The 11,123-nt window shown below is 34.2% G+C and overlaps 1 protein-coding gene across 1 annotated transcript; it reads right to left on the reverse strand.

Annotated features, from left to right (window-relative positions):
- Positions 1–1,829: 1,829 nt before the first annotated feature.
- Positions 1,830–9,063, reverse strand: LOC132905076 (odorant receptor 13a-like). Its single transcript, XM_060956026.1, has 8 exons — positions 8,382–9,063; positions 6,911–7,036; positions 6,729–6,849; positions 5,353–5,614; positions 3,360–3,482; positions 3,145–3,235; positions 2,922–3,061; positions 1,830–2,097 (listed from the first exon to the last, which is right to left on the reverse strand). The coding sequence occupies exons 1-8, from the start codon at positions 8,523–8,525 to the stop codon at positions 1,830–1,832; spliced, it is 1,275 nt and encodes a 424-aa protein (XP_060812009.1). The 5' UTR covers positions 8,526–9,063.
- Between the last annotated feature and the right edge of the window lie 2,060 nt (positions 9,064–11,123).

Raw genomic sequence — 11,123 nt, forward strand, 5'->3', positions numbered from 1 at the left:
TATCCATCTTGCACTGGGATCTACCCCTGTGAAAGGGGCCCCTGGCACGGCGCGTGCCCTGCGCCAACGAGCAACTAGGGCGCATGACGAAAGGAGCCGCAAGGTGTTAGCCTGGCTAGCGCGGCAGATTTCAGGATAAAGACGGCCGACCGATGGGAAAAAACTTTGTCCCGTGAACGCTCGGTCGTACACGTACAGTCCTTCCAAGGATTCGAGTCCGTTAACCCGGCAAGGACGCAAATTGGCCGGAAACCTACCGATCGGTGGGAGAAGACGCTCGCACAGCGCGGCGTTCGTACGACGATTCGGGAGAAACATCGAAACTCGCTGACCACGTTTGCCAGATTCGCCTTAAACGAAAGGAACGTTGAGCTTTCTTTGCGATGAGAAGATACCTTTCTTTTCCAAGAACTTGGACCACTTCGATGCACAAGTCTTCCCTTCGTCCTGGAAAAGTTGTTTCTTGTTCGCAGTTACAGATTTTACATGTTTTCTACGAGCGTTCTTCGATTATTATTTTTGTATTGGGTTGGAAACTAAGTGTCTAACCCGATAATTCGATAATTTCGATCGACTAAGCTTGGAAGCTTGCGTTGTCGAATCTTACGTTTCAGAAGAGAAAGGAAAAGATGCGCGAACGGTGTTCCACGTTTATCGAAACGAACCGTATGTTTGGCGTGCCATATGGCTGCCGGGGGCCGATTCCTTTTCGAGAAAAATAGATTGTCGACAACGAAACCGGCAACGCCGATCTATCAGAGGCTCGGCACGCGCCCGCCCCACCTTCCACCTGGGCTTAATTGATTTTCGTTCACCTATCTATCGGACAAGTCATTCGAATGTCGATAAAAACTTGTTAACGACTCGTCACAGTCTATGACGTTGACCATCGGAGAGCAATTTTAATCTTCAAAGGGCGGAATGAATCCAAAGGGCAACATGTGCGTGGACGTATAGTGGAATCGGTCATGGCAAGGAGAACTATGGTAACCCTTAATATTCTGACGTTTATTCGTCAGAGCGTGAAGAAAGTACGAAACAAGGTGATAAACGTATGTTGAAAAATTATACAGAGATCGCAAGATCTTAGGCCAAATTAATCGATCAATTACGTATTGGGTTGGCAACTAAGTGGTTGCGGATTTTGTCAATACCACCTAATGACAAAATCCGCAATCACTTAGTTGCCAACCCGATATATCTACGTTAAGTACAATCGCGTAGTATCTAAAATTATATCGTAAAGAAATAATCGAAGAAAAATAGGATTAAGCTGAAAACATAACGTTTAGTTAATGAGTAAAATAATAGCAATTAAAAGAAAATCGAAAGAGTAACAATTAGACTATTTTTTATTTCAAGTACATAGTTCAGTCACCCTTACGATACCTACGCTCCTTTCATGGCAACAGACGCTTACATTGTTCTTATAAACTCTCTTTCTTCTTTGCAAATCGTTAATAATCATCGTTCATCGGTTGATAATTATTGAACGGAGCATAAAACCATGGTGTAAGAAAATGATGTTCGTGCAACCTTGAAACGTGAAAGATAATAAAAATATAGTAAATAATTTAATTACCTGCTTGGTGTCTGAAGATAATAATATTATACATATGTACAATACATAAAGAAATAATATTTGATAATGTAGCAGCAGTGAAAATGGATGTTTCTGATGGAGCGATCAAGCAAAAGTTTCATTGCATAAATAAAAATGAACTACGAGATTCTTAATATTATTCTTAATATTCTTAATATTCTTAATATTCTTAAATGAATATTAATTAAGTGAACAATGGTTTACGTGATCCTTCGATTAACGTTATTTAATTGTTAACAGTGATATATGTATAAAATTTGGTATTTATGATTAAGATATGATATGGACCTGAATGATCATTAAATTTGAGAATGACTTCACGACGATTTAGGGAATGATCAATGTAGAAAATAAATCTTACCGCGCTAAAACTCTCTAAATTTAAAGTGTAGAATTTGTAGGCTGTTAATTTCAGAGGCGTTATGCTTTTCGATAGCATCATCATTAAAAGCTTCCTGCAATTAATCGATGATAGATACCATTTGCCGTTTGTTCTGAAAATATGTACGTTCCTTTGAATCTTTAATTTGTAATCTACAATTTCTACTTTAATTTACATAATCTGATTTATCGTCTACTTTACTTCACGAATCTATTTATTAAGTATTACTAGAATCAATTACTTGACTACTACATGAAATTCTATTAAATAACATGATATAATAATTATATATAATAATAATAATTTACCAGTGAGAAAGGAAAGAAATTTGCACGATTTTAAATGTCCTACTATTAAAATTTATATACTACGAAAGAATAATTTTCTAATTTGTTTATATACCATCTGTAGTTCAAATTTCCATGCAATCTACGACGATTAAATAATTTATTTATCCGTCTCTCTGATATTTTTTCATATCGAAGATACTAAAAAGCATACGAATAAGATAAACTATCGTCATTTGTTCAATCATTTTTAAACACTGCATGAGATATACACAATTAACAAGCTTTCCAACGTAACACGAGATAGTGGAATGTTCTCATCGAAAGTTCCACTTTTAATTTTTCTAATATTAGCTGCGCATCAAAATCTAACATAACGTGAAATTAGAGCCTATATCATAGAAATTATAGCCAAAGTATCGTTGTCTTCGTATTCCATGTTTCTATTATAACTTTTTAATAAAATCTCCAATTTCAACAATTTCCTTACAACATTTTTGTTCTTGATTTTACTCGTATAACATAGCGACAAAATTTGCATACCAAACTACAAGACACTCTGCGTTTAATTAACGCAGATGCTTTCTCGGCGCTTTTCATTCGTTAGAAGAAAGTCGATGGATAGAAAAGATTAAAGAAAAATCCTTACGTAAATTCGAATATACGTTCGGTGGAATCCGACAGCTGTTGTCCTGGCCAGCTTACGAACAGAAGATCGCATAGCAAGGAAATCGTCACCGAGATATATCTAAAAGCCAAGGCTGCGTTTTCTTGTATGTTTATTACCGCCTAATCGCAATGACAAACAATTAACGTATATATCGTCTTGCTGACAAAGGATAAAATGAACTTGATCCGAATTGGAAACCGACCTGGAACTGTGTGAAGCTTACGCAAATCATGTTGAATCCTATCTGAAGCAAGTAAGACGTTGTATTTGCGTCCTCGAGTATATTAGCGAATCTTGATTAGCGAAGGGGAGATGTAAAGATCGATATTTTTATTTCATTGGAAACACTTAGAAACGAAGAGAAACGTGACAAAGAACGCGAATAGAGAACAATCTGAGACGATTAATAATACTGACTCGATTATGTGTTTGTGCAATATTACGCAGTCCCTGGCATTTTGGTACCATTTATCATCGCGTTTATTGGCATGTAGTTTCACGTCCATCACGTCGCTTTCCACGAAGTTTTCTAGTTTGAATCTAAACAGTTACGATTTCACGATTAAAAGAGTTCTTCGTTTATCTTCTTATAAGGGACGTTAATTGATTCACGATGCAATTGCATTAATCGTTCGATACAGATTGAAAGAGTATTCGAAAGAGTGTACAATGTTGGCAAAAATATTTTAAACAATGCTATCGACGATCAGCAGACTGTGGATATTTATGTAATTTTATATTTTTATGACTACGATTAGAGGAAAAAGAAAAGATCGTTTTATTTGCTATAAATATCATAGCAAGTGCTATACTTTGGATATTTCGTAGATTTTTGTATCTTATATACGTTCTATGCATTTTTGCAGCTCTAAAGTCGACATACTATAAATGGATAAATATCTGTTGTCTAGCGATTAATTTGGGAGTTGCATCTATTTTTGCGAATTTTTATCGCTTTATCTATTGGGTTGGCAACTAAGTGATCGCGGATTTTGTCATTACCACCTAATGAAAAAAGCCGCAATCACTTAGTTGCCAACTCAATATTAAGGTGTTTTTGAACGAACGCATAGAGCTTCTCTCCGTGAAAAAATAATATTCGATTACGATGTATGTACTTCTCATAAAAGAAAGTTAATAAACGACAAATAGAGCTGGCTGCTAAATCAGTTGCAATGGCATTTTTCAAAATATTTTTATCAGCTTCGTAGAGCGCTCTTTCTATTCATACTAAAAATACGAGATTTCATCGTAGATAATGTCTCTTGTTAGCTAGTTTATTTAATTGTGCGTGACAATTTGAAAAATTGTTGGAATACAACGATATTTCACGCATAGGCACAAACACTCTTACACAGACACTCACACAGGCATTTGAACAGGACACTTACACAGGTCATACTCGTTACTGTACAGAGAGTGGGGTTGAAAATATTTAAGGATCGTGGTTTACTACCTGCGTTTAGTCTGAGAGTAACTGGCCAACTGTCAACAATCTCCGTACGTTGGTAATTATATCACTCGCTTATATACATCATGTTCTGTAGTTCTATGTAATAAATATCACTGAATATTATTTTAACATAAACATTGTGTCTTCCACAGATTATTAATTTTAACTTTAAGATTAAATTGTAACAAAAATTCTAAACGTTCTAAACTATGATAAAAACACAAATTTCGCAGGAGTTCGTAATCGTAATCGTTTGAGGAAGTATGGAAGAGATCTCGAAATTTTCGATTAACGAAGATCGCATACAAGAGAAATCAATTCTAGCGTATTATTCACGTATTCGTGTTAAACGTTGAAATCTCGTAAATCGACTAACATTAAAAACGTATATGCAATAGTATTTCGTATTAATTCGTTGCCTCTTGTAACGTCGAGTCACAATGTAGAAATCATTGATATTCGATGCTTTTGGAGAAAATTAATTTCAGAAATTCAGAATTGTTCATTAAATAGTTATTAACCCTTTCAGTGTCCATAGATTAATCTGAGGAATTTGTCAGAAATATAATAATTTATGCACTTTTTGCCTGCACGAATATCGTACATACCTTACCACTCGAAGAAACCTTTGCCAGGATTTTAAAAGCTTCGTAAAAAATATTGATTGCTCGATAAATATTTATTCTTACTTCTCAACAATTTTCATTAATTGCTTCTTACTTTCCAACAATTTTTCGCAGATCGCACTTACTCTTATTTCTCGATTTCACCTTACTTTTCGATATCACTTTTGACATCAAAATAAATATCGCAATCTTTGTCAATTTTTCGCCCTATTCGTAGTCATATTAACAACGAAATTTTCATGAAATTTACGTGACGGAGAACAACTAAACTGCACGGGGATCGATGGAAAGTTTCGACGGAAATTTCCATCGATACAGTTAATGCTGTTACCTTAAAACTTCGCAAAGTCCACTCTCGTGTAGAACATAGACAGCTATTATCGAGTTGATACCCAAAACAATTGCGGTGTACGCTAAAGTACCAATGTACGAGTGCACCAAAAGAGGAAAGTAGTATCTGTCCACGTCGACGAAATGTTCAACACGAAACGCCAACGGTCGGTCGTCGGATATATTGCAGAGTCCTAAAGCGTCAGCTGCATTCAGCAGCAATGGCATCGCCGCGAACGGTGTTATTAATCCGAATAAGAAAGCTGTGATCAACGTTACGAATTAAAATTGCAGAAATTTAAAAGCACCATTTCGTCTGCTTTCCTTTCCCCTTAATTTTTTTATTATTTTTCCAATTTTCTTACTTCCTTGGACACTCGTAAATTTCGTAAAATGTATTTCTGATATTTATTTTCGTCAAATAAAATCTGAATTTCGAGAGACGCGAGACAAAGTTCTCGTATGCCGAAGAATCTAATAAATTCCACCGCTCATTGAACAGTTTTGCCCTTTTTTTTTTTTTTTTTTTTTTTTTTTTTTGAAGAAATAAAGATCGCTTTGACTGGAACTCGCATTAATCATCGATATAATCGACAACGCACGTATCGTGCAATTTCAATTTGTTGATATCAATTATGTTAGTTACTGTATGTGGTGTAATTTGTTGAAAATCGATTTAGAATATTTTAACGATAATAGCAACTCGGTATAGAATCTTCCGCTCGATCTAGTAATTCCGAAAGAATTTTAACACGCGTTGTCGGATATCTTGAGAATCTTGAAAAATGTTTGCGATATAAAAGTTTATCTATCAAAAGTTCGAACAGAGTTTATATAGCGTTCGGTAAAGAGTAAGGTCAAAATAAGTGAACGTAAGAAAAGCAGTTACATGGAATTTGAAAAACTAAAGCCAAAGAGCAAAAAATAATAAATACATAGATATTATGTTTGAACTATAATGTAATAGGTTCAGAGTGAAATGGATAAAATATTCTCAGGTTTTTAGAACATTCAAATTTTCTTACAGTTGATCTACGTTAAGGATACATGACGTAAATGTTATTAATATATTGTATTGTATATACAATATATTATTATTAATATAATATAATATTACTATTACTATATTGTATACAATATAATATATTAATATTGTATATACTATATAATATATTGTATATTAATATACTGTGTTATATATATTATGTATAATATATATATTGTTATAATATATTGTATATCAATATATTATTATTATTAATATATTGTATCGTATATGTTAGTAATATAAATGTTATTAGAAGGTTAATACGTATGAGATACTCACAGTATTAATCACTTTTAAACGCTGTATCGCAAGTTGCAAGGTCGTCTTACCTACAAAACTGATAGTAATTTTCTTTCCTATCGCGTATTGTTCACAAAGAAGATCGTACTCGGTTCTCAGTTTTTTATAAATTACCCAGTCTTCTCGCATTATATCCAGCAAACGTTTCATCTGTGTAATTGCGCGTGAACGTTAACGTTAACTTTAGACACGAGAGACGCGGCAAACTTACCTGTTTGAAATTGTAAAAGAAATTGATATACTTTGCGAGGCACATCAAACTGATCATAAAAGGCGCGAAGCCTTCCAGAACCGAGTCTATGTCGTTGGCAGTTATGGCAGTCACCATTCCGCCACCCTAAAAAAAAGGAATATTCCAAAAGGAAAATTTGATATTTCGGTAAAACTTTCCACGAGAGAAGAAATGAAAATTTCCTAATAATATACATATAGCATAATATAATATATAATATTAATAAATAATATAGTATATAATAGTGACTATTACATAAAACAAGACTATTATATTCACATCAGACTATACAAGGTACGTCAAAGTAAAATAACATGGAAATAATTACGCGAATCTCAACTTGTACTAATTTTCAAGCATCGTTACGTGCAAACCAACAATTAACACTTTCACTGCAACGCCGAAATCACATGTTTCGCTTAGAACGCCACGAGTATTTTTATTATTCAAAACATATAATAATAATGGCAAAATAATAATAGATCGATGATGCGAGACAACATTCTTCCCCAATGAACCATTCATCTTATGGGTGACCATCGTGACGCTTTGGTAACAGTTGATAGCGACATATCGTAACAAGGCTTCGTTTATTTCAACAAACCATTCGCATTCAAAACGTGCAGAATATATTGTTGAAACGTGTACAAGATATTAGTAGACGGTATTTGCTCATTCTATGTATAATAGTGAGGTATGTGCACACTTCTAACTTCAATTATATGATTATGAAGCAGCATTTACGATTATTTTCTAAGCTGTGTTTATAATAATATTCGTAATTACGATGCAAACAGAATGCACCGTTAGATGCAAGATTTGTTCTCATTTTTTTTATCGATGTTCTAATAAAAATGTTTAATTGTTCAATAGGGCACTTTTCGTTTCAAAGTATCTTCCATTTATCGGTTATATTCAAAATGCTCTAACTATCAATTTTCACGCAATTTTTACAATTGCAAGAAGTTGAAGCGCTCCGGTCACCAATGACCACCGTGGTGTCACAGGAGAAACCGTGGCAGTCAAAGTGTTAAAGGGAAAATCGAGCAAGTAACGTATGCCAAAAATGCAGGAAATCTTGTAGATAAAAATATTGTTTTTTAAATCGTTCATTGAATCATTCGCCACTTTATTACACTGTCAAACCATGAAGACGATCGGATATCGAAACTATTTAAAACATAACGTTTGTAAGACTGTATTTGACAGCAGAACGAAAATCAGAATACGCGAAGTTATTTCGATACATTGATATTTGTTTCACGAGGTTTTAACGAACAACAGAGCATACGCTGAGTAACGTAATTAATCGGTGGAATAAATCGAGGTGCGAATAATTGGAGGTTCGTTGCAGTGGACAAAATAGCTCTGCAGATATAGGTACTTATAAATCAAGTCCAATATCTGGCTGTGAAGTGGAATATATTTGTTTCACAATGTGCATCAATACCTGTAGGATCACTTGAGCAACAATGATGGGAATGAAAACGATTGCAACCAAACTCCTTTGCAGAGTAGTTTGATACGGCCAGATGCCGATCGTAAATAGAAGGTACTTATTGAGTCTCAAGTACTCATATTGAGTACTATCCATGCCGAGATTTTCAATGTTTCAATGTATTTTCCACGACTACTTCCCAAAGACTGGCCTATGAAGTTTAGCCAGACCTATCAATTGTAGAACATTGAAGATTCGCTCAACAGGGACGATTACTGTCATTAGATATTCCGTTTCATAGTCGATATTCAAGGAACAACCACACGAAATTGATTCTTTGAATCTGTCACGCAAACGATTGCAAGCAATAGGTGAAACCACGGTTGACGATTTATTTAATTCAAAGAGTGAATTGCGTTAATTAAATTCTTCCGAGAATCTATAATTTCTGCATAAAGAATCAAAGGCGAATGAGAAATGTACGACTGAAGTGGCGCTTTCAAATCGACTATTCATGCTGGAACACGCAATCTGGAAAATACGTAAAATGAAGTGAGCCATTCTGCGAAGTTACATGCCAGTTTCGATTTATAATTAAAGGATACAGCATCGATTCTTAATTAGTGGATATCTAACTTGCGGTACGGTTCTTGGTTGCCAGTGTTGGACACAGCTGTGTGAAATATTGTTGCAAGTTGTAAATAGCAAATAGTCGTATTTTTTGGGAGTAAAATATTTTATTTGCGAGAAAACTTTTTAAACGTATTTATATTCAAACATCTATAGTCGAGATACTTTGTTTATTTGAATTTATTTTTGTCGGCCATCCAACCTGAATATTACGCTGGATTCCGAAATAAAATGTGAATAATAATATAGAATAAAACGGTATTGCGAATGTGCGCGTGATGTTACTCGATTCTTTATTTTTGATTTCAAGAAACAAGCAGAGATGCGTCTTAGAGTGAATATAAAAGCCCTCGGTGGAAGGTAGTAAGTATCGCGCGGTATAAATTTTTATTCTCGATATTTATATAATCGTAAAGGTTAACAATTTTCGGAGCAACAAAATCCAGAAAATTATTCGTGGAGCGCTAATTTAACGACACGATCTTTTTCATATTTCGTAATACGTACGATGAGACGAAATAATAATCTTGCGAGTAATTACGCTATTACAAGTAACGCTATTAAGAAACAATTGCAAATTTGAAAATTACATATATAACAAGTTCTTATATATATTCGTCATTTTTATTTTAAGAAACAGGATAAGTTTTTTTTGTATACAATTCTTCCGTCGTAGATTTAAAATTAAACAGTTTGAAGATACACAACGACTTCGTAACACTCGTTATCTTCGTTTTAAAAAACAAAATATGTTGTTAGGTATACATATTTAGTCTTTTAATCTTTCGTTCAAAATTATTTCTTTGCGTATCTGCTATATTTCGCTCTAAAGTCGTACGTATCGTTTCGTAAACGTAACACGATTACTATTCTTTTGAGAATAGCGAGCAACGTTCGTTGACAGTCAACAGACGTATCATGCAGTCGAAGAAAATTTATTTTCAGTTAAGGGGACGATATTAAATTTATAGAAGTTTCTTCTTGAATTGTTTTTATAAAATACAGCATAAATATTAAGAGATACATCCATAATTATATTGAAAATACTTAACATATTTATCATTTGTGTTACTTCTTACAGCATGATATTTCTCGTTAAATTAATCCAATGAAAATTCGACAGATCAATGTAAAAGAAAATACCAATTAACCTCGTGATTTTCTGTCGATTACGTGCCAATTGAATTGTTACAAAATGAATTTATTACGCGAATTAAATGTAAATGAATCTATTAGACTTCAGCGTAATTTTTAACGTCAGGTGCAAGTTATAACAGAAAATAGTTGTAACTTGATAATATTATCGTAACGAATTAACGCTTGAGATCAAGATTAATCGATCAATTAATGCAGGCAAACATTTCAAACGATATTCTTCACAGACGAAGCTTAAAATTAATTATCACAAGAAAAAGAAAAGAGACTACATCTCTGCTAATTCGTTCGCTTATCCGATCAATTTCTCGTTCACTTCGTTACGTCTCATCTTATCGTATTTCGTCGATCAATCGGTGATAAACGTCACCTCCGTTTAATAGATTTAAAGCTATCGACGCGACGAACCATCTTCGCGAAAACAAAGATTACAATCGGATATGAAAGGAGTATCTGCCAGAGGAACTGGAAGAGTCACACGCGACGAGTATTAAAAGAAACCTAAGTTCTCGGTAAGTTTCTACTTCCTATTCGATTTAAAATGTACGATATGAGTATCGATATTAACTTACGTGACAAGAATATACTATATATAAATTTCATTTAAGACACTTTTGAATTGCAATCGTTGAGAATTGCAGAACGTCGGTTTCGATCGACAATGCACACGGTCGACTTTTAAATTACCTCGTGCGTAGAAGCTAACCGAGTGCTACGTTTCTCGCTTGTTCCCTTTTCGTGCGCTGGTCAAGTCGCTGCAAACTGTCGTTTGAAATATTAAATACGCGCTACACGTACAGCAAACAATGTTATTTGTACACCGAATCGCGAAAACTATTCGACTACTCGCGGGCAATGTATTGCGTGCGTTATACGAGAAAACATTTTGAAATTTGTTGTTGCCATTGTTACGAAACTCGATTATCATGATTACATTGATAACGTTTCAAATCAATCTGAAAATGTCTG

The sequence above is a fragment of the Bombus pascuorum genome, chromosome 3 (assembly GCF_905332965.1).
Source record: "Bombus pascuorum chromosome 3, iyBomPasc1.1, whole genome shotgun sequence".
Lineage (NCBI taxonomy): Eukaryota > Metazoa > Arthropoda > Insecta > Hymenoptera > Apidae > Bombus > Bombus pascuorum.